The sequence below is a fragment of the Lissotriton helveticus genome, chromosome 7, assembly GCF_964261635.1.
Source record: "Lissotriton helveticus chromosome 7, aLisHel1.1, whole genome shotgun sequence".
Lineage (NCBI taxonomy): Eukaryota > Metazoa > Chordata > Amphibia > Caudata > Salamandridae > Lissotriton > Lissotriton helveticus.
The window spans coordinates 1,737,754,935-1,737,777,319 of record NC_136068.1 but is presented as its reverse complement, the minus strand read 5'-3'; the positions used below and the strand labels follow the sequence as shown (position 1 = coordinate 1,737,777,319).

The following is a 22,385-nucleotide window of genomic DNA, read 5'->3' as shown; positions in this document are numbered from 1 at the left end:
TTCCCCTGGTGCTGGTCCTAATAATGCTGCCTAGAGCCAGCGCAGGCATTCTTGCGCCATGGAGCAATTGTTCATGTGCAGGGAGAGACGCCTTCCTGCGCATTAAACAATCATGGAAGATGATTTGCTCTTTTTCTGTGTGCTGGAAAGAACAAAAATGAGAAGAAATTAATAATTTGACCTTGTATCACTGTTCTCAGACCAGGTATTCACTAGACTTCATTTTTGATGCTTCCCAAGCCCTGTAAATATGGGACAGTGCCAAAAAGCAATGGGTGTGCCGCAACACCCATTGCTTTTTTGCAACACTGCAACACCCACGGCAGACCCCTTTCACAGACAGGGCCTTATTTACAAGTTGGCGTTAAGTGGCTTCACGCCGCTTTGTAAATAAGGAGAAGGGGAGACCGCCTCTAGAAAGCCGCAAAAAAGTGATGTTCTGGTGGCAATATTCCCTTGTAAATATGCCCCATAGTCGACAGAGCTGACCATAACACAACATGCCTGGTAGAGCCAGAAGTCACATGAAAGCTCGGCTCGTTATGAGCTCGAGGCTTCAACAGGACTTCAAGCTGAACCAGGCTTCAGGCTCGAGCCTAGCTCAAGCTTTCAGTGTCTCGCCCACCTCCAGCACATTTTCATTGCTTTCACATAGCTAATGGGGCATATTATCAAGACAGGCGATAAAATTATCGTTGTTTTAGCGGCAGAAAACTGCTGCTAAAACGGCGATAATAGGCTTGATAATATGCTCTTTGGAATTCCAATTGAAGCCCATGTTAGATGTCCTTCACATTTAACATGGGCTTCAATTGGAATTCCATAGACCATATTATCAAGCCCATTATCGCCATTTTAGCAGCAGTTTTCTGCCGCTAAAGCGGCGTAATTTTATCGCCTGTCTTGATAATATGCCCCAATGTTTATTATGTGGAGAAATGATTCGTCCTAAACTTTCTAAAAATATGTCTGTCTTGGGGGCATTTACAGCGCACATTGCTCACTTCAGTTTTTTTAGCTTTAAGTCTATGACCCAGGTGGCCTCTTTACCCTCTGTCACTCTCTCCAATACTCCGGAAACCCCATCTTATTATTTCTTCACTCTTCTGTGTGTTGAACTTCCACTAAATGCAGATGTTATGCAACTTCCCCATCAGCTCCTCCCTGGCAGAAAATATCCAACTTGCGCCAAAGTGAGTGGGTGCAAAGTCGTCTGACCCCAGAAGAGAACACCTAACAATGCAGGAGGAGGCAGAAGTACAGAAGGTAAGGAAGAGTTTGTGTTAATGGCCAGACCTCAGTACAGAGCCTGCAGATCTGGCAGTATTTTTTTCTTCCTTCAGTCTTCTGTTTTTCATCGTCTTGAAGTTTATGCACTTTTGTCTTGTTCTTTCATTCTTCCCTTTTGTAATGTTCTTTTTACCTTTCTTTTGAATTTATTTTATGTTTGGATTCTTTTTTTGTTTCTCCTTGTGATTACTTTTTTTTCCTCCTTTTTATTTTTTACATTTATTTTCACTTCCATCTTCCTCTATCCACCGGTTTGTTCTTTATCCCTTTCCATCTTCCCTCTTTCTTTTCTTCCTTTTCTTCCATTCCTTTCCCTTCTTCTTTCTTTTACATTATTTTCAGTGTTTTTCATTGCTCCTTCTTTCCCTCGTCCTCATTATTTCCACCTTTTGGTATCATTCTTTATTTAAGCTCCCACTTTATTTAGCACCTGTTTTATCATCTTCCCATCTTTAATCTTTTCTTGCAACCCTCCTTTTTACCATTATTCTTTCCATCATTCCTTCCTTCCCTCATTGTACTTTCCTTCCTTGCGTTGTCCTTCCTACTTCACATATTTCCTTAGGTCCATCCCTTCTTCCATTTCATTCCAAATTTCCTGCTATGTTTTTATCTGATCTGCATATTCATTTTCATTTTCTCCTTTGCTACTTCTATTTTCATCCCCTTCCTTAGTTTCTATCATCTTTACTCTAATCTCCTTTGTTCTCTATACCATGTTTACTTTTATCTCCATCCTGCATTTTTATTTTCAGTTCTGTCCATTCTTCCATCGTTGCTTTCTTCTTCTCCTTTTCTTTTGCACACCTTCTCTCTCTCTGTTTGACGCTCTCACTTTATTAGTCTTAGTCAGTTGCATAATTGATTTTCTCCTTTATTGTGTTTGACTTCTTTCTCATCTTCTCCCTCCCCTGGCATCCACCAAGAGCTCTGGCATGGTTTCCTCTTCTAATAGTATAAAAGCTTGTCTGGAGATATGTCAGTAGTTGATCAAAAATACAACGGATAAACAACACTGCAACACAACAGTACAAAAAAAGAACAATACACAACACCACGACAATAAACAATACAAGACTACAACACAACGAATCATTACAAAACACAGCACCACGTCACCATATTGAGTTAACATAGCACAAACTGTACAACACAACATGGCACAGCAGCACAATAAAACAATACTTCAGACACCTACAAAATCTTGGCTGGAGGGAAGTTCTATTTTTTATTTAGATTGTTAACATCTATACAAAACAAAGACATCGCCCTAGACTAACTTTAGTCAAATGGGTATCACAATTCTGATATAATACAGAATGATTTACTGACATTCTTTAGGTATGTGGCCTATGACATCATTAATGACATCAACTATTGCATGACTTATGACATAATCAATGACATTTAATCAATTACATCACTAAATCCACTATTGAGGTAGAGGTGATAAACACAGAGCCTGGCAGAGGGACAAGTGTAGTGACTCTGGGGAAGAGGTGATGAGCTCAGGGCCTTTATAAAGGGTCCAAATTCAAGTTCAAGCATTCAGGAAGAGCCTCAAGACCTGGCTCTTCGGATGAGCCAGAGCTCCTTGAATCACCCCTTCCCTTTCCCTCACCACCTTGAGACCCTCACGGGTGCGTAGTGCGCTCTACAAATCCCTGATTGATTTATTGATTGAAGTAACTCTTGGCATGGCTGGAGACAATGCCAAGTGGGCTGAATCCACAGTTTATTTTTCGGGAAGGCCTTACCCACAGGGTTTTAGGTGTAGGGTAATAAAAGTAACTTTTGTAACAACACTACCTATGTTTCTTCATTGCTCACAGGATGAATCACAGCCGCCACCCTCAAATGTCCTCTGCCGCCTGAAGTGGGGGGTGCTGGCCCTTAATGTCGCCTCTATACCATTGTTCCTTGTCGCCGTCCTTTTGGACCATTGGATGATAGTTCCAGAACTTAGAGCCAATGTGGGGCTCTTGCGGACCTGTAACCCAACAGGCTGTTACTTCTTGTCAGGAGGTAAGTATTTGTTAACTGCTTACAGGCTGGCCCAAGGGCAAGGCTCAAATGGCATGCCATTTACCCACACGATTCACTATAGGTAATGCATTCTGCACAGTTGTACTAGGGAATCTTACGTTACAGTGGACTCAACCAATTAGGAAATACAGTTTGCTGTATGCTTCTGCACCAACACGACAATACTACCTATGTTTCTTCATTGCCTACATGATGAATCACAGCCTGTAACTGCAAATATCCTTACTTTACATTGGACTTAATCGATTGGGAAATATAGTTTACATTGGGCTCTCTTCAACTGGGCTAAATTCAATAAAGTGCCTCAATGTAGTTAAGACAGCAGTACGCAATGTGATAATAATTGATTATCAGACTTATCTGCAAAAATATAAATGCCATTGTTTCCTATGGGATTTATATTTTGGCGGACGGGATATCCATCACCGTTGTGACGGAGTAACATATCCACTTAGATCGAAATCAGGCCCTAAGTCAGTAGCACTAGTAACACATTTGAGGGCTACAACTGAGTGTCAACCTAAATGGTATGTGATGGTGGCCTAACCCAGGCTCAAAGTAAAACATGCTCACCTAAGCAGAGCCCAGCTTATCCTTCTCCTTCTCCCTCTTATGGAGCATCCTGTACTCCTTTGGTGCCACCAGCCACCGCTTTGCCAACACCACTCAAATCATTACATCAGTGCCCTGTAGAGTATCCCCTAAACTTTCATTATACTTAACTGTTCTCCCTGCGAATTATTGCTCCAACTATGTTAGTGTGGAGACTTATGAGACTCAAGGCTTGTTGGAGCCAGATGCCTTCCCACTGTCTCACCATCAACTCAGCAAAGACTGAGGCCACTGATTCGCTTTAGACTCGGCCAGTGCAACTATTATAATTTTCTCACCATCGGCTATCGTTATTCTTCCCTCCACAGCAACCATAATATGTGGCTCCCCTATCTCCCGACCATATGTGACTCACCACACAGTTAACTACCACTAACGCCAGCTGCTGAACATCTGTTACGTCCTTCTTAATCGCACCTTCCATATACCCCAAGCCATCATTAGCACTCTGTGCTCAGTGAAATAGATCATTGCAACACACTTCTCTCCAAATTGACCTTCTATTCTTCATGGACCCTAGATAAATCCTGAACTTTACCACATGTACCCTTCTCTGCTACCTACAGTTTCACCTTCTTCCCCTGCCTCTCTTCACTACTAGCAGATTGGATCACAGACAATCACTGCTGAACCTCAAAACCCTCCTTCATCCTCTACCTAAACCAGCTATCTCCTAATATGCTTCGGAGAACTCACAACATTTCTCCTCTTTTGCCCTCTCACTTTTGCCCAATCTAACCCTGGATAGGAACATTTGATTGAGTGTGAACTGCACATCTGTAAACTGAAGCTTTGGCCCTACCCTGGCATAGCCAATGACTGGTAACCACTATTTTTGTATCTTTGATAATATGTTTCAAGCTGAGCAACTTGTTTTACATATTGCTATTATTATTTGGCACTTATGTATCTTACACTCTGGCATTCGTATTGGCCAGCAATTCCTACATATCTTTTGTCATTTGTAAACACTGTAAATTACAGGTGTTCTGAATACTTAGTTTTGTGGTTCTCGGTTTACTGACCTCTGAAGGATTGGGGTTCGAGCTAGCATTATTGGGATTTGAATTAACACCATGCATCTCACAGCATATGTCAGAGGTGGCCATGTTGGTGTTATTAGTGGAGAGCAACCTAATACACAATACCCTTTTTTCCCCTGAAAAAGCTCTAAGGCGCAATATACATGAGAGAAATACATGGTGATGGCGGCTGTAAAAAAGGAGGAGTTTCGATGTCTCGCTGAATTGTTTTAGCAATTAAAAGCATGACTTCAAAAGTAAAATGTGCCTTTTAGAAGTATTATGAATTTGTGCAAGAGAGAGCTATGTGCCTTCTCCACTAGACTGATGCTCAAGAGGCAATAAGGAGGCGGATCGCTCCCAAGTGGACTTTCAGCACCTTTCACAAACTAATAATAATTCACCAAAGATAAATGGCCAATTCCAGCCCAACATTATCTACACCACTCTTTGTGCATTAAGTCCCACCCAGCCTAATGAATAGATGATGTACGCCCAAACTAACACAACACCAACACAGGACCAACTAAATTGATTCCCATCCTAACACTGGCCACTCCTAATGCAGGTCTAGCCGCACTTACTTCAAAGATAATCCAACAAGTACACTGCCTCCTTTTGGCACCACCAAACACTACTCAAGGTGATCTAAATGTGTTAACTCTGGAGCATAAGAGCATATAACAATGAGTACAGAACAGCATTTAAGTGGCCATAGAAACCGCAAAAAATAAAAAAGGATCAATAACCTATACAATTATTGTGCATCGCTCTACTTAATAAATCTCTCCCATTTTCTTGTTAATCCAAAATACGTATAGTAAATTTCCTCCCAATTTAAATTGTCGGCTGATTGTTTTCCTTCAAAACCTTTACACATCTCAGCCTGACTTGTATTTACTCCCAGCATGGTGAGGATGAATTGATCAATAACAGACAAATAATCCTTCAATGATGAGCATGCAGCTGGAGAAGTGAAATAAAATCTACACACCCCAAAGTATAGAATTCTTCTTAAACTGGTGCTTATGAGCAGGTTGTGAATAACTTTATATAGATTCTTCTACTCCAAGTAAAAGGGATATACCTAATGTTCCTTACTCCATCTGTACCATTAGGGTATTATCTCATATAATGATGGTGTTCAGCACTTTATATATGTTGGAGAAAAATAATGAAAATCTGGATTTCTCAGAAGAGGCGTGTTCCTGCGCCATGAATGCACGTGTTAGGCATGGCGGATCATATTTCAATTCTTGCAAGAGCAAATAATCATTTTAAAATTAGTTTATTTTTTTTAAAAGAAAATTGGAATCTGACATTTAAAAAGAAAGCGTTTGATTTATGGTCCAGATTCATGCTTCCCTATTCAGAATTATGAAAAAATTGTCATAAAACGGCAACATAAGTCTCCTAAGAGATGGAAGGACCACAGAAAAATAATAATTCTCACAGTCTAGACTCACTAATGCACCTTCATTTAAAACTCAAGTGGGTTTCTGTATTAGATCTAGAAAAGTTTCGCCTCTCAGATAAAGCTGAGAGTCAATTAATTTCCCATAAAAACCATATTCAAAATGCATGACATGCTTTAAAATAGAAAAATACACCTAGACAGCACAACCATTTTAATAATATGTATCCAGTTATTATTAGAAAGAGGGAGATATCTTCAAGCTTTAAGTTGTTTCTACGTCTGCATTTGCTAGAGCTTGCATCTCAAAGAGAAAGTTCTTAAATTTGTAGGAATACTACACTCCAGTGGATCTGATTTTCTTCTTCTAAATAAAGAGACTATAATCCTATCTTCTATTTTTGGTGACTTAAAAAAACATAACATTGATTCTACAGCTTTAATTGGATTTCACACAAAATAAATCCTTATTGATATTCTTCTCTTGTACCATGCTACTTTTTGCAGAAGTAGCCTCAATCCCAAGAAATTCCTTGAAATCCATAAATCTCTTCATGTAGTGTCTCAATTTAATTTGAAATTGATCTTAATTTTATTTTTCTTTGACAGTGCTACTTTTTGCAGAAGTAGACTCCACCCTAAGAAAATGTCTTGAAAAACCATCTATCTCCTCATTCAGTGTCTCTTTAACCTCATGGGGCCCGACTCACAAAGGGACTTACTACTCATAAAGTTACATGTAGGTTTCTGCACTCAGAGAGGGGCGAATCCCGCACTCGGGTGTGGAGGTTCAGCCACGAGTGTGAAGACTCCCCACTTGTAACTTTACTAATCATAAGCCCCTTTGTGAATCAGGCCCTGAGTTAGCTAAGAGTGATTGAGCAATACATCTTGTATGCAAAAAAGCCAGACTAGCCGCAAGGTCTCCAGCAGAATAAGAATTAGGTTTTAAATGTAAAAAAACTTAGGATCTATAGCAGACCTATAAACCTTGAGGGAGAAGGAGACCAAAAATTAAATCAATCCAAGTGTACTGGTATGTCTTCTACTGCAGAATCTAACTGTGGATTTCTCAACATTGAGCTGTTTTCAAATAGCATCTAGACCAGACTGATACATTATCTGCATCAAGAAGTTACATTATCCAGGTTTTCTAATTATGTCTGAAGAGATATTTAATTTAAGGTCGCCACCAAGATATAAGTTCCCACGTTTGTGGCCCGGCTTTTGGCTAATACTTGGAGAGCTCCCAGGTCAGTTTGTGCAATAGTTGAGCCCCCCTCCCCTATCAATCATATGGAGCATCAGAACTACCCAGGTACTGATTCATAGTTTTCCTATTCAGATACTCTCTACCTGAAAATTAACATATTTTTAATTGCTTCATAGTTTTCCTAATTAAAATCCAGATTTTGCAAGGCTTTTAATTCCTAAGAAATAAGTCAGTTGTAAGTTCCACTTACTCGTGCAATGGGTGATATGTTTTGCTTACTTTTGCCTGCTTGAGTGTACTTGTGATGTCTTCTTGTTTCAAGAGGATGATCACATTTTGCATGATTCTCTGTGCGATGTCTTCATCACTTGATCCAGCCTTGTGTGGTGGCAGGACGGTCTTATTTGGGGTTTTTTAGTTTGAAAGATCTCATTTCATGATTGTTTTTACAGAAGTGAATTAAGAAAATTACAGTGAGGGGAGTACTTTAGATTAGATCCCTTTATCTAGTGTTGTGCATGTGCTTGTCATGCTTTGCAGTTAGTTAGATGGAGATGTAATGATAGATAGAAGCAAATACGGTGTCAGGGCTAAAGGGCAATAATCGCCCTGTATACATATTCCAGTTGTCATAAGAAAATAGAGCCAATTAAAAGTCTATACAACATAAGCAAGGTTAATAAAAATCCCATTGAAAGACTACACAATTGTAGAAACATGATGTTAGAAATGAGGTCTCTAGTTGGCAGAGGTTTGCATCATGTCCAAGTAGGGACCACAACTCTATAGTTAGGGTAAGTCAGACACACACTCTAACCTAACCTGTGCTCACCCTCTGGTAGCTTGGCACAGACCAGTCAGGTTAACTTAACCCCCTCCCACGCGGGGCTAATTCCCCCGTGGAGCAGGGAGGTGTGGGGGCCACGCGCAGCGCTACGGTGCTTGTGACGAGCCCAGCTCGTCATGCTGCACAGTGGAATTGTGCTCATGATGAGCTGAGCTCATCACGACTCCGCCCACTTCTGTGGAACACCCGCACAGGAGGGGAATTAGCCCTGCGTGGGTGTTCTGCGGCAGTTATGATGAGCTCAGCTGGTCATGAGCACAGCTCCACTGTGCCTCATGATGAGCTGAGCTCGTCATTAGCGCCGAAGGGTTAAGAGGTAATGTGTAAAGTATTTGTGCAACAGTAACTCAATGAAAAAACACACAAAAAGACTCAACACCAATTTAGAAAAATAGAGGATATTTATCTGAATTAAACAAGACCAAATGAAAAAATCCAATAGTCGAGATATTAATTATTAAAGATTAAATGTGAAGATAGTGCTTAGAAGTCACTAGCGGTGAAAAGGTTACTTGAGGCCGCGAAGGACTGATACAAGGTCAAAGTTTGTGCTTACTGTGATAGACGGTAGGCCGGCTATAGGACCCAAACAGGTGCCGCTGAAATAATACCTTGGATTGAGCTTTGGTAGACGTCGGGAGTCCACTGCATCATCGTTGAGCTGCGCAAAGAGAGTCCTGCATCGTTGTCAAGCTCCATTGAAGGGAATGCATGGCTTTGTTGCCGAGCAGTCTCTGCATTTGCATCGAGCTGCGCAGGCTGTTGATTCTTCGTCGCTGAGCAGCCTCTGTGTCAGTGTTGAAGGGCAATGCGGCGGATATTCTTATGTATTCGAGGCAATGCATCTTTTTTTGCAGAAATCAGCTGCAAAGCCCACATCTATAGCCCCGGACAGGAGGGAGTACCTTAGGCATGGGTTGAACTCACATATGGCAAAGTCCAGCAGCACCAGCATGATTGAAAGAAATCTTTTGTGTACCTTAGACTTCAGAAAACAGGAGGTAAGCCAGCAATTCCTTGGAGTGACGTAAAGTGGTACATGCATGACGCAGGGCTCTCATAAAGATTTATGAAGCTAGGCAAAGCCGCCCTGTGTGGCTTTGAGTGGCCTCATAAATCATGAGTAAGGCGATGCAGCACAAATCGCTGCATCATTTTACTCTGCGCTTGGGAGGTGTTCCATGGCCATTGCAGTGGGTAGTCCAATGCAACACATGGAATTTGACGCAGCCAAAGATTTACAATGTGATGTCAATCTGGGGAAGCACCAAACCAGTATGCCTCCTGAGGAGAAATATGTGTATTTCTCCTCGTTTTCTCCTCTTTCCATGTGTGCTGAATTCTGCAGCACACATAGAAAAACTAAAATGCCTTGTAGGATTGTTTTTTTACAGGAATGTGCCCCTTACTGCACAAAAAACAATTCTGCCAACAACACAGGAACTATGGTGCTAGGCTGCCAAAATGGCACAGGCACAGACAGTAAGGAAAGGAATGCACCATATTGCTTAAATACAGTGCATCCCTGCCCTATGCCAATATGTGATAAATGAGGCCCTTACTATTGTGTACCTGCCAATAGTCATCCATGCATCCAACCACTTTAAAAATGCAGCTTTATATTCAAGCAGAGACATCTTTTAACCAGCGAGTTTGCCATTTTCTTAAAGGTGTCTTGCGAGAGGGAACAGTGCCATGTATGTAGCCATGCCAATGGGATGTAGCTGAAGCCTACTTTTTGCTTCCTACAGATATGTCTTCGCCTGACTCTAAGGATTCCCATACCATTCCATTTAAGGATCCTCTTCGTGCCGATTTCTATCTGTAACAGTGCTTCCTGAGACTCCATATGTTGATAGCTCCTGCTGTAGAATCCTGAATTCTAACGGGCTTATTTATGAGTCCTTGCGCACTTTTGCACCAGTGGTGTAAAAAATGCGCCCTGTTGCGTCATTTTTACAGAGTGACGCATCTTTGTAAACCCCTGCGCCACATCATACCAGCGCCAGGTATAATGTATACAGAGTGGGCGTTCCGATGCAAGTAAGCCTCGTAGAAGTGACGCAGTGAAATCTATGAGATTTCACTGTGCCACTTCTAGGACGCAAATGCATCAATATCTTACGCCTGCCTCACAGCAGCCTCACAGCAGGCGAAAGACTGACGCAAGCACATTTGAAATATGATTTGCTCTTGTGAAATGACCCATTGCTGGGGTTGCGTCACTTTTGTGACACACTCCAACAATGCATCATTTTTGTGCCTACAGATACGTCAGAAATACTGATGTATCGGTAACTCCTTGCGACATGATGCGTCATACTGTAAATATGACGCATCCAGCATGTCGTAAGGAGGGCGCAATGAGAAAAGACGCATCGCTGTTTTCACAGCAAATGATCCTTTTGAGTCCATCATAAAATAAATCTGAGACACTTATAGTTTGGTAAGTTCTTGAGTGGCTGATCCTTTTGGAAATATTAAACAGCACTGGCTTTTTTCTTATCATTGACATGATTTTTGTTTAAGTGCAATTGATCTGCATTACAAGGCTTCCATATGCTGAGATAAAGTATTTAACAAGCTCTGTAAGCCAACGTTGGTGTTTGACTGAGAAGAATTACATTGTCCGCATAAAGTAAATTAGAAACACTGAAATTGTTTAAATCGGGGCGAGTGTAATATAACTTTAATTAGATCTTGAAAGAGGCGGGTGCCAGGACACAACCCTGCTTTAAGCCTTGAGTTGTTGGGATTTTTCTTGATATTCTTTTGCAGACTTCAAGTTTTATTAAAATCCATGGGGCATATTACCAACAAGTAGCGATATTTATCGCTAAATAGGCTTAGCAACGTTTTTTTTTATCGCTGAGCATCCCCGGAATATATCGCTGAGATAACGTGCTAATAGCAACGTTGATCTCCAAAGCGATACATTTTCTGGCGATAGCGGAGAAATGCATCAATATTGCTGAGAATACAGCTATATTCATGCGTTAGCGACAAAATGCTCTTAGCCATGTTATCCACCTCCCATTGGATAACATGGCTAAGAACTGGTCTGGGCCGGTGTTAGTATTTGGAGATATTCGCCCTTAGCGCGAATATATTTCCATCGCTACGCCTGCCTTGCTAATAGGCGATAGCGATGTTAGCGACTGTTAACAGTTTGGGTACGCCCACTTTGCATGTCAAATATCGATAAATATCCCTAACATGCAAAGCGGGCCCCAATCCGCTCGCTATCACCTAAAAGCTGTAGCTAACTGCTGTTAGCGACAGCTTGCTAATAGGGCGATAGAATTATCGCCGCTTAGCGGCCGAAAACGCCTGCTAAAGCGGCGAAAATTCACTATCGTCACCCTTGATAATATGCCCCCTTGTCTTTGTATACAGAAGCTGGATTGCTTTTATTAGCAGACCCGGTATACCCCACTTGTACAGCTTTGCCCAGGGGATGATGTTCCTACTAACTGCATCAAATGCAGACTTGCAGTCCATGAAACAGAGATGCAGATTCTGCTTGCTGCCCCTCATCTTATCAATTAACACAGAGAGCAACATAATGTTTGTGGAGGTTCCAGTGCCCTTTACACAACCAACTGGTTTACGGGAATCAGTTTATTCTCTAGAGGATTGTAGCAAAATATTTAGCTCCTCCATCTAACAATGTGATCAATCAGTAATTCACCCGGCCTATTCTATCTCTACCTTTAAATATTGGACTTATGATTGAGCCACACCAGCTACCTAGAATGGTTTCTGCTTGTAAGATATACTTAAACAGAATGCACATTTTTCCTGCCCAAAATTCTGGGTCCTTTTATACAAGGCTTGCAGAACGCAACTAGACCCAGGAGCTCCGTCACGCCACCCATGGCATATTACTCTGCTAATATGCTTTGCAGAAATAGGAGTTAACTTCTGTTCAGCGTGTTCCCCACATTGTTTGTCACAACCATCAGTGTTAATTTCTTCGAGCTCCTTTTGCTTTCCTCTAAAATGTGATGTTGGATACAGAACAATTAAAGCCCAATATAGGGAGCTGGAGATTTGAACTTTTAAAGATTAAATAAAACAAGCATTTGCAATGCAATAGGTCTCGCAGTAGGAAAGTTTGAGCTATTGGTACTGTAAATGGCAATATTTCTATGTATGTTTTTAGTTTTGGAAATAGGTAAGTTTCCCTCAATGAAACATTATCACCCTCACAATACAACCACCAACACATAAATCCATTATCTTCTTCCACCACCATGCTTCCATTTCTCGCAGTACTGTTAAACCAATCAATAGCCCCACACTAGCATCCCATAGGGTTTGCACTACACTACTATGTAATAGTGTCTCTGCAATTTGCACGCATGCATAAAACATTTTATTAATGGCACAAAAAAGACGGAGACCTATTGCCATTGTCCGTACTTGTTCATTTAGACATTCATTGAGATAAGGGAAGTAACTCACGGCAAGGCTCTACTACTTAATAATGGGTTTCGTGCCTACGGTCTTTACAGACGAAGCTGACACTGAACAGGTAATTTTTGCATCCCGAGGTAGGAAGGGAACTTGATTAGCTCACTATCATTAGCGCTTGTAAATTAATGACATATCGCAAGTGTTTTTATAGCTGAAATCTTGTTAAAATAAAAAAATAAAGGGGAAAATATTTTGGCACGGCGTTTCTTAGACTTTGACGGTTGCTGTTTTTCAAATATATGAATCTATTTTCCGATATTTATAGGCTTGTGTGAGAAAGGGGTCTTTACACAGGTTTGCCCAACTTGCGGTGAGGACTGCTTGCAGAGGTGTTAATAACGCTTCACTGTGGGAGAGAACAGTGCGTTCACGGCCCGGGCATGTGAGCAACGAGGCATAAGGAGCATGGAGCTCAGAGCCGTGTTTGGGCTCCACCGAGCTGAGGAGTATTGGTGCAAGGGAGACTACTGTATTGCTGTTGTGACTGGGTGTGAAGGCGGCATGCCTAGGCCCCGTGGCACACCGTGATACATCGAGGTACATTGCATATCTCGCCTGGCACGCCCAGCTCATCCCTGCTTGTCCTGGACTCAGACTTTGGTGTAGCATCGGCGGGGCGACTGAACCTACCTTAGCTTCCAGGCCTTCAGTGGCCCTTACTGGACTCCTCTGCCATCCCGCCCTCCTTCCTGCGGAGCGAGGTGAACCAGGTACAGCCAGGCATGGAGAGGAGGAAGGGTGAGACGAGATCAGGAAGGCGTGAGAGCGAGGCAGGGGACAAGCATTAGGTTGTTGTAACCCCTGGTTTTTTTTGTGGCGCGACTGAGGAATGGGCCGCGTTGAACTACAAACGTTACGTTGGTCACGTCATTTTGTAGTTCAAAGCGGCCAGCCTCTCATCGGCCGCGAATGAAAACAAGTGTGCCAACGCGGGACCAGCACCTGGCTCCTTCCCCCTCCTCCCAGCAAAACCAGCTCCGACAGCGAAACATGTATGCGGCGGGGGGGGGGGGTCTCTTCTATGTATGCGGCAGGGGGGGGGGGGGCTCTTCTATGTATGCGGCTGCGGCGACGGGGGGGGTGGGGGGTCTCTGTATGTGTGTGTGTAGGTGCGCTCCTGTGCGTGTGCGGCTGGGGGTGCCGGTGAGTGCGGGGAAGTAGGGGGGGTGCGCACGTGTGTGTGCCTTCCTGCCTGCGTGTGCATGTGTGTGTTCAGGGAATCTGTGCCAGGGGACGTGCACGGCGCCGTGCTGGGCGTGCGCGCCCACGAGGTCAAATCTCGGCCAGAAAAAGCTCGTGACAGTCTGCTGTCCACATTCCCCCAAAAGTAACTACATAAGGGGATACTTTAATCGCTGTAAAGCGCACCGCTGGTTTTGCGCTCACCTTCCAAGCCAGCACTTCGGAATCTCGCCGCACCCGCTCCGCGGGTGCCGCTTCGTCGAGGGACCTGCACCATCTCTGCCTGTTTCTTGTGGGGGAACCTTTGTTTGGACCTTGGGGATAGCAACGCTGCAGGGCTGCGAGCGTGCAGGGACTACCTGACCCAGGTGTCCCTGCGAGACCGCGCCCAGCTTCCGGTCCGCTCTCCCTGCAGCTCCACCCCCCGCCCATCAGAGGGCCATCAAAACCACCTGGGCCAGCCCCTGCCATTGGGATACTTTAATCGCTGTAAAGCGCACCGCTGGTTTTGCGCTCACCTTCCAAGCCAGCACTTCGGAATCTCGCCGCACCCGCTCCGCGGGTGCCACTTCGTCGAGGGACCTGCACCATCTCTGCCTGTTTCTTGTGGGGGAACCTTTGTTTGGACCTTGGGGATAGCAACGCTGCAGGGCTGCGAGCGTGCAGGGACTACCTGACCCAGGTGTCCCTGCGAGACTGCGCCCAGCTTCCGGTCCGCTCTCCCTGCAGCTCCACCCCCCCGCCCTTTCCAACCACTATAAACAGTATTTGTTCTCCCGCAGCGCGGGACGCAGCCCGGGCCCAAGACCGGGCTAAGAGCGGGCCGTTTGAGGCCGTTCGAGGTCTAGGAGGGCTGGGCTGGGCCACCCCCCCTGCCCGGTGCATTATACAGTTTTATTGTTTTTGTATTTATTGTTATTTTTATATTCTGTACAATGTGCACACGGGGTAGCCACAGCAATACCCTCATGGCTGCGAGTAATTCCAACAGAACTTTGGATGATTTCTTAATCAAAACTAACTTGGCTATCGACGAGGAAATTAGTAAAATGCAGCACAGGGTCTCTCTGGATCTTGAAGCTGCACGAAGGTTATCCGAGCACCTAGCCAGCACAAAAAAATCATCCCTGGGGAATACTGCTTCTGCCCGTACCCCCGAGCATACATCGGGTCCTCGGCCTCTGTTAATAACGGCAGCTATCCATCCTGCCCCTACTACTGCCTCTCCAATGTTTCCCCCCAATTCTCTACCCACTCCCGTGAAACCCAATCAGGATCCCGTTCCACTTACCCGCGTGACAGGCACCTGCTTCCCTTCCAAAATCAACCTACCCACGACATCAAGCAGTGTTAAGAAAGCTGCCACTTATAAAAAGAAATGTCTTGCTAGGTCTATTTACGCATGGAAAAAAGCTAAAATTGCTAGAGCACAGTTTTTTAACAGCAGAAGGGCATTGGCTTCTTATGGGATGAAGGATGAAAGTTCTAAAACTAATTCTTGCTCTTTGGGAGGGGAAGTTGTTCTTGGTTCACACAGTCCTGTGGAAGACCATTCTTTGGATGCCTTTCCAGCTACGAATAGAGTGAATGAATCTGAGGGTCGGTTGAGTGGATCTGAGAAAGACAGGTGGGGTGATGAAGAATTCCTTAAAATAGGCTGGGGTACGTTAAAACAATTACTCACCTCCTTGGAACTAAGACTTTCTCGCATAGAGAATATCTTGTTAGAAATGGACAGAACTATAGTCACCCTGGCTAGTCTCAGCCTAAAGGAAATGGAAGCAAAACTCCCACGTGAAACCGTCCCAATCCCACAGACTAAGGCATCAGAACCTATGCTACTATCCCCACAAATACCCCAAAATATTCCAGCGGCTCCGCCAATACCCAAACCCATACCAAAGCCCCGTACTACTGTTGTAAACCATATTGTATCCACCCCTAGTTCTGCTGCACAAAGCTCTTTTCCTTCGCAAAGTTTAGCCTACCCCAAGCAGAAACCTAATCCACGAACCATACCACACTACGCCAAAAGGCCAGACTTTGTGAACAACTCTCACCGGTCGGCTAGTCGCCCTAACTTTCGTGGCGGGTTTATTGACCTTCCACCGGAAGCTGGGCCTTATGTTATTATATTAGCTGGCGTTCCTGAACTGGGCCTGCAATCCCAGGAGAACCATCATTCTCTGAAAAACAAAGTCATCCATTGGCTTAATTCAAACAAACAGCTCCCCGACCACCAAAGAAGTAGTGTATTAATGGTACGTAGAGTGCCTTGGATAGGCCCTACACACAAGTCCATAACTGGTGACTGTATAGTGGTATCCTTTGCAGACCCTCACACAGCACAGCACCTTTGTGCATGGCCCTCTCATGAAGCTAAAGCCACAATAGTTGTGAGACCCCTCACTTTTTTCTATCCCCCAAGGCAGCCACCAGCGAAGGAGGGTTTATGGTCAACCGTCCAGAATGCTAGATGGACAACTCGCAGGGTTGATGGATACAGCCAGCATAATTGGTGGCAAGGGGCACCTACCTCCAATATGTTTGGCTGCTTGGAGGAGGTCGATTGACTTGGGGGGCCTGTTGATTTAATGCCTACTGTGGAATCCCCTTACCCACGGGGGATTGCCCTATCTACTTCATTGACAACACCCACAAATGGCTTAACCTCTCTTAAAAACATAGGTCCAGTTTCAGACTCTGCTAATATCCCAGTTAAGATTAGGAAAGGGGAAATGGGCCTGGCACCGATATCTTCTGCTAACGGCACGGATAATACTTTAAGAGTGGTCTCTTGGAACATCGCAGGGTTACGGGGACGCTTGGACAACGATGATTGGGTCGATTTCATTGACTCCTATGATATCGTTATTTTCCAGGAAACATGGTCAACAGTCCCCCTATTTAGACTGGGTTATCTAAACTTTACTAAACCTGCTATTCAGGGTCCCAAGGGCAGGGCCTCTGGTGGCCTTACCATTTGGATTAAAAACAATCTGGGCTTTCACGCTAAGGAAATTTTGGTAGAGAATGCCGACCTCTTATGTATTACCCTGAGCAAAGCCAATACTAAGGATTTTCTCCTAATTGATGTCCATGCCCGTGGCTGTCAGGGTGGGAGGAAACAAATTGTCCTGAACGACCTTGATCAATTTCTTAAGAAATCTAAAGTTGATCAGCTTGTTATAATAGCGGGTGATATGAATACATCTTTCGAGCCCATCCTTACCTTGGCAGAGGATGTGGGATCTGAAGAGGATACTGCCTGGAATATCCCCCCGCTAACCATTATCAAGGGAGTTAGGGGCACCGAGGCAGCTCTACACTGGTTGGGTTTCTGTCTGGAGTGGGGCCTTCGGGCAGTAAATGGGCGCACACGTTCTGATAGTTCAGGGACAGAAACCTTTGATAACGGTCTGAGCTCTAGCCGTATCGATTATATATTGATTAATATTGAATCATGGTCATATGTGAAAGATATGGTGGTAGAGTCCAGACCAGAGAGTGACCATAACCCTCTTTCCTTGGAGATTTTGGTCTCCGGTCTGGGTGCTCCCGTTATGGGAACTAACTATTTAACGTCTGATGTAGTTCTGTGCGACAATAGACGGCGAGTTAAATGGTCCAAGGTTTTAGATGATCCTGTGCTTATTCCTAAGATTGAGGAGCTGGTTCTCAATGTGTGGAGTAGGATGTCATCATTATCCCCCTCTGGTGACATTGATTCTACAATCACCAATCTTCACGAGGAGTGTTTTTTGGGCCTTAAAAACCTTCTTACCAAACCCTCAAAGTCTGGCATTGTAAAGGTGCACAAAAAATGGTACAATAAAAGTTGCAGAGACGCCCACAGTAACTTAATAGTTGCTGTCAAGGGCCGGAACACTGATGATATTAGGATAGCTAGGCAGCGCTATAAGCATACTCTTTGGGCAGCCAAGCGGGACTGGGATGATTCTTACTGGCTTGACCTTCTCAGAGCTTGTGAATCCTCTAACCAAACGGAATTTTGGTTGATTGTCAGACGGGGCAGGGACTCAGCTCCCCAAACTCCGGACAATCATGTCTCAGCTCAGTCTTGGGTGGAATTTTTTTCGGCCCAATTCAAAGACTCAAGTGTAGCACTGGACCAAACCACTGTAATCGCGCCACAGACTACCCAACCACAATTGGGGGACAGACTTATATTTTTAGAATTCGATACTGTACACGCTCTTGAGTCCGTCCAGTCTGGTAAAGCCCCAGGCTTAGATGCCATACCAGCCGACCTCTTCAAATTAAACCTTGACCTATGGGTCCCCTACATCACCCTACTGGCTAATAACATCGCTGCTGGGGCTGAGATTCCTAAATCCTGGAAAGGGGAGGAAATTCTGCCAGTATATAAAAAAGGAGACCGTTCCATCCCAAATAATTATCGGCCTATTAGCCTGATCGATTCGATCCAGAAAATAGTATCAAGGATGGTTTTAGTAAGAATTCAGGGTTGGATCGAATCGAACAACATACTTTCCCCTATGCAGGCAGGGTTTAGATTTGGTACCAGCACCATAGACCAGGTGTTCCGTTTTTCACTGCTTTTTTGGAAGGTGTTATTTTTGGGTGGTGGTGTTTTATACGCCGCATTTGTCGACCTCAAGTCGGCTTTTGATCTAGTCCCAAGGAAGAAACTATGGGAGGCTCTTAGACTAATGGGCCTTCCATTAGAGCTATTGAGTCTAGTCCAGCGTTTACACGAGGATAATTTCGCTCAGGTAAGGTGGGGGAGTCAGGGACAGGTGACCAAAAGCTTCCCTGTTCAACGTGGGGTGCGCCAAGGCTGTGTCTTGGCCTCCACCTTGTTCCTTCTGTTTATTAACCAGGTGGTCCAATATTTTAATAATACACAGTCCGACGCACCCACTCTGGGCGGTTTTAAATATCCCATGTTAATCTTCGCGGACGACACCCTTCTCCTCTCGAAAACAAGGGGTGGGTTACAGGTAGCCCTGAACAGATTCTCAGAGTTCTGTAAAACAAATGACTTGCAGATAAACGTTGAGAAAACCAAATTCATGGTTTTTTGCAAGAAAACCCCCCCCAATTGTTCTGTTACATTAAACAGCGTTTTAATTGAGCAGGTCAAGGTCATGACTTACTTAGGTGTGACTCTTGATCACCAACTTAATTGGAATCCCCAACTGGAGACAACTAAACTTAAATTTAATCGTCTGGCTGGATGTCTGGTCCATGAACAAAAGAAATCCCTCACAAAACGCATCACTCCTGCCCTAAAAATCTATGATGCCAAGGTTATTGCTGCAACCCTATACGGAGCTGATGTTTGGGGTTACAAGGACCTATCATGTTTGGCCACTGCGCAGAATAGGTTCCTACGGAACCTGGTAGGTCTCCCGCAGTCTGCACCTATAAAACCCTTGTTACTAGATCTTGGTTGTAGACCTATCAACGAGCTGGCACAGTATCGCCTAGTGGCACTATGGCGTCGCCTCTGGACTACTCCAGAGCTTAGTCTTTTCTCCCGTGAGCTAGACGAGGTAAAATCATTGTGGGGCGCGCAAAAAATACCATGGCTCAGGGAATTAAAATACATTCTGTATATGATGGGCCTACCAGAGTTATGGTCTAACCCAGGGGGGTCTATCTTTCCATCAAAACCTGAGTTCAAGGCCCTTTTCTGGGCCTGGAAAAGATCTATTTTAGTAACCCAATCCTCGGATACAAATTTAACTGGTTTATTCTTGATGCATAAAGTTATTCCTTCTCTTGAGCAGTATTGGGATCTGATCTCCAAGGTGTTAGACCGTAAACTGTACCACCAGTTCCGTACAGGTACCTTGCCTGTCAATTCCTTTACAGCAAAGTGGGAAACGAAAGCAGGAAACAAATGTCTCTGGTGTCCTGACCAGGAAGAAAGTGTTGGTCACCTATTCTTTGGTTGTCCTGTCTATCGATCCCCTCGAAACAAATGGCTAAAACCTATATGTGCAACCCTGGATTGTAGTGGTCATCGAGATGCACTCACAAAACTACAAGAAATCAGATCAGAAACGGTTGTGGTTTGTGTTGCTAAATTCTTGGGTTGGTCCTGGTTGATTCGAGCTAAGAGATTGAATATGCTTTTAAACTGATTGCCCTAACCATATGTACTTTTTGTATCCCGTTTGATCAGTATATTGTGGATTATTAGCGGTATTAATTTATGTGCTTGTTGTATTTATCTTATTTGTACTGGGGAACCGCCAGTGGAACTTTTTTATTGTGAATGGTTTGTATGTTGTCTTTTATGAATTTTTTTATTCGAAATAAAGACCAAATGAACTGAACTACATAAGTTGTCTCGCATAGACAGCAAAAGCTTCGCTTTTGCTTTCGTCTAGCGAGACCTAAAAATGTGCTTTCTAGCACCAAAAAGTGTAAAGCGCCAACCACAGCTATCTGGTCACACTAGACTTGGATAAAGACAACGTTTTAGGCCAACTGCAATAGAGCGCGGGTCGGATGTGATGAGTGCTATGTCTCAATAAAGATTTTACCTTTCTTTGCATGTAGTCACTTCTTTACAGCTTTTTTCTTGGCGACTAGCTCGTCCGCAGGTGTTCTGTTTTTTGGATCCGATGTTCGGCTCGTCGACAGCAGCCTGCTCCTGTGGGATGCCTCAGTGGTTCTCTGGAGAACTTTGTCCTCAGGGTGCTCTTAGCACAGTCAGGCCGATTCTTGAGTTGACGACGGCAGCTTAACTCTCAAACATCGAGCCAGGCTTCTCCTAGAGATTTTTACCAAACTATTCCAAAAAGTTCACAAACTTTCAGATCTATTTCTGAAAGGGTCCTGAGTGTCAGAAAGTGTCCAATGGAACCAGTCAAGGGTTCAGAAGCTCTGATTTGCCTCTTGGTGTTTGGGACTCAGTCTCCCACAATGCACCTGGTCAGTCCAGGAAATTCCAGGTGAAGTTTTTCAGCTTAAGTATCCTTTTCAGAGAATGTTGCAAGTGGCTTCTTCCAGCACCTTTCTACAGGTTGCTGCTCAGGGAGTTCACTCCTTATCTTTTAAGACAGGCACAGTCCTTCTTGTGGGGGGCCTTTAGAGTACAGCAAGTGCAGTTCTTTTGAGTGCAGTCCTATGTGGTGGCAGGGATCTGAGGGGCTTCTGCATATCTCCCATATTTATTCCCCATTCTAGGCTGGCAAGATAGGGGGCACCCCAACCAATGAGGTTCCATTTACCACCCTCTGCAATGACCTCTTTCTGTGAAGTTTGGCACATTTTTGACCAAGAATGCACATTTCTTCAAAAATCAAAATGAAGAAATTCTCTTCTTGGAGTGCAGCTCTGGATAACCCAACCCACAGGTGTTACTAACCTTTCCATACACTCCACTTTCAGCCCATATCATATTAGAGGGGTCCCAACTGGTTGGGGATCAAGAAAACTGGGACTGGCCTGGGTCCTGTCACCTTTGTGCTTCTACCTTTGAAGTTCAGTTTATCGCACCAGCCCGCTTCCTATCACAGGCTTCTCCAGAAAGCAACTCTCCTCCCAAATGACTGCATTGTTTCAGCTCCAGACAGACCTCTTCACAACTATTCAGGGAGAAACTTGGCTCAGGCTGACAGAGACTGGCAAATCAGAAAGGGCTGCTACAGGATTGTTTTAGGTAACTTCAGAATAGTAAGTTCTAAAACTACTTTCCTGCAATAGTTATAATAAATCTGACCTTGGCAAGTTGTTGGATAGCATCCTACCCTTGGGGTACCTACGGCAGACCTTAGGGGTGACAGTTTCAGCGCTATATAAGTATGCCATACATACATACATATATTCCAAAACGGTAGGCTTGAACTTTTGAAGTACTTTTAATTCCAAAGTTGAATTTGGACACAGTTTTATGTTTAAGCCAGCCTGCAAGTCAAGCCTGGCTTTAACCACTTCGGCGCTGATGACGAGCTCAGCTCGTCATGAGTTACGGCGCTCGCACGCTGATGACGAGCTGAGCTCGTCATGTAACACGGCTTTTGAAAAAACGCAGCGCACAGCGGGAAAACCGCTAGATCGCATGCGGTTAAAAGTACTCCAGACACCACAGCAATGTACTCTTAAGTGCATTAACTCCGATGTAGTCTCTAAACCTACCATCCACCAGGGACTTAGGTAGGTTATCTTGGCCAACTATAATTACACTATTTAGAATATATATTTTAAGGACAGAGCACTGGCATTGTGGCGGGTTAGCAGAGCCCAGGGCACTCTCAGAGCCAGTAACCACCAGTGTCAGTC

The 22,385-nt window shown here is 44.1% G+C and overlaps 1 protein-coding gene across 2 annotated transcripts in view; it reads left to right on the top strand.

Annotated features, from left to right (window-relative positions):
• Nucleotides 1-1,170: 1,170 nt before the first annotated feature.
• LOC144770722 (uncharacterized) overlaps nt 1,171-22,385 on the top strand; it is a 71,252-nt gene continuing 50,037 nt past the window's right edge. For both annotated transcript variants that reach the window (XM_078655454.1, XM_078655453.1), the window contains exons 1-2: nt 1,171-1,266; nt 3,123-3,315. In XM_078655454.1, the coding sequence (XP_078511580.1) occupies nt 1,240-1,266; nt 3,123-3,315 (220 nt within the window). In that variant the 5' untranslated portion in view covers nt 1,171-1,239. The remainder of the gene's footprint in view (nt 1,267-3,122; nt 3,316-22,385) is intronic.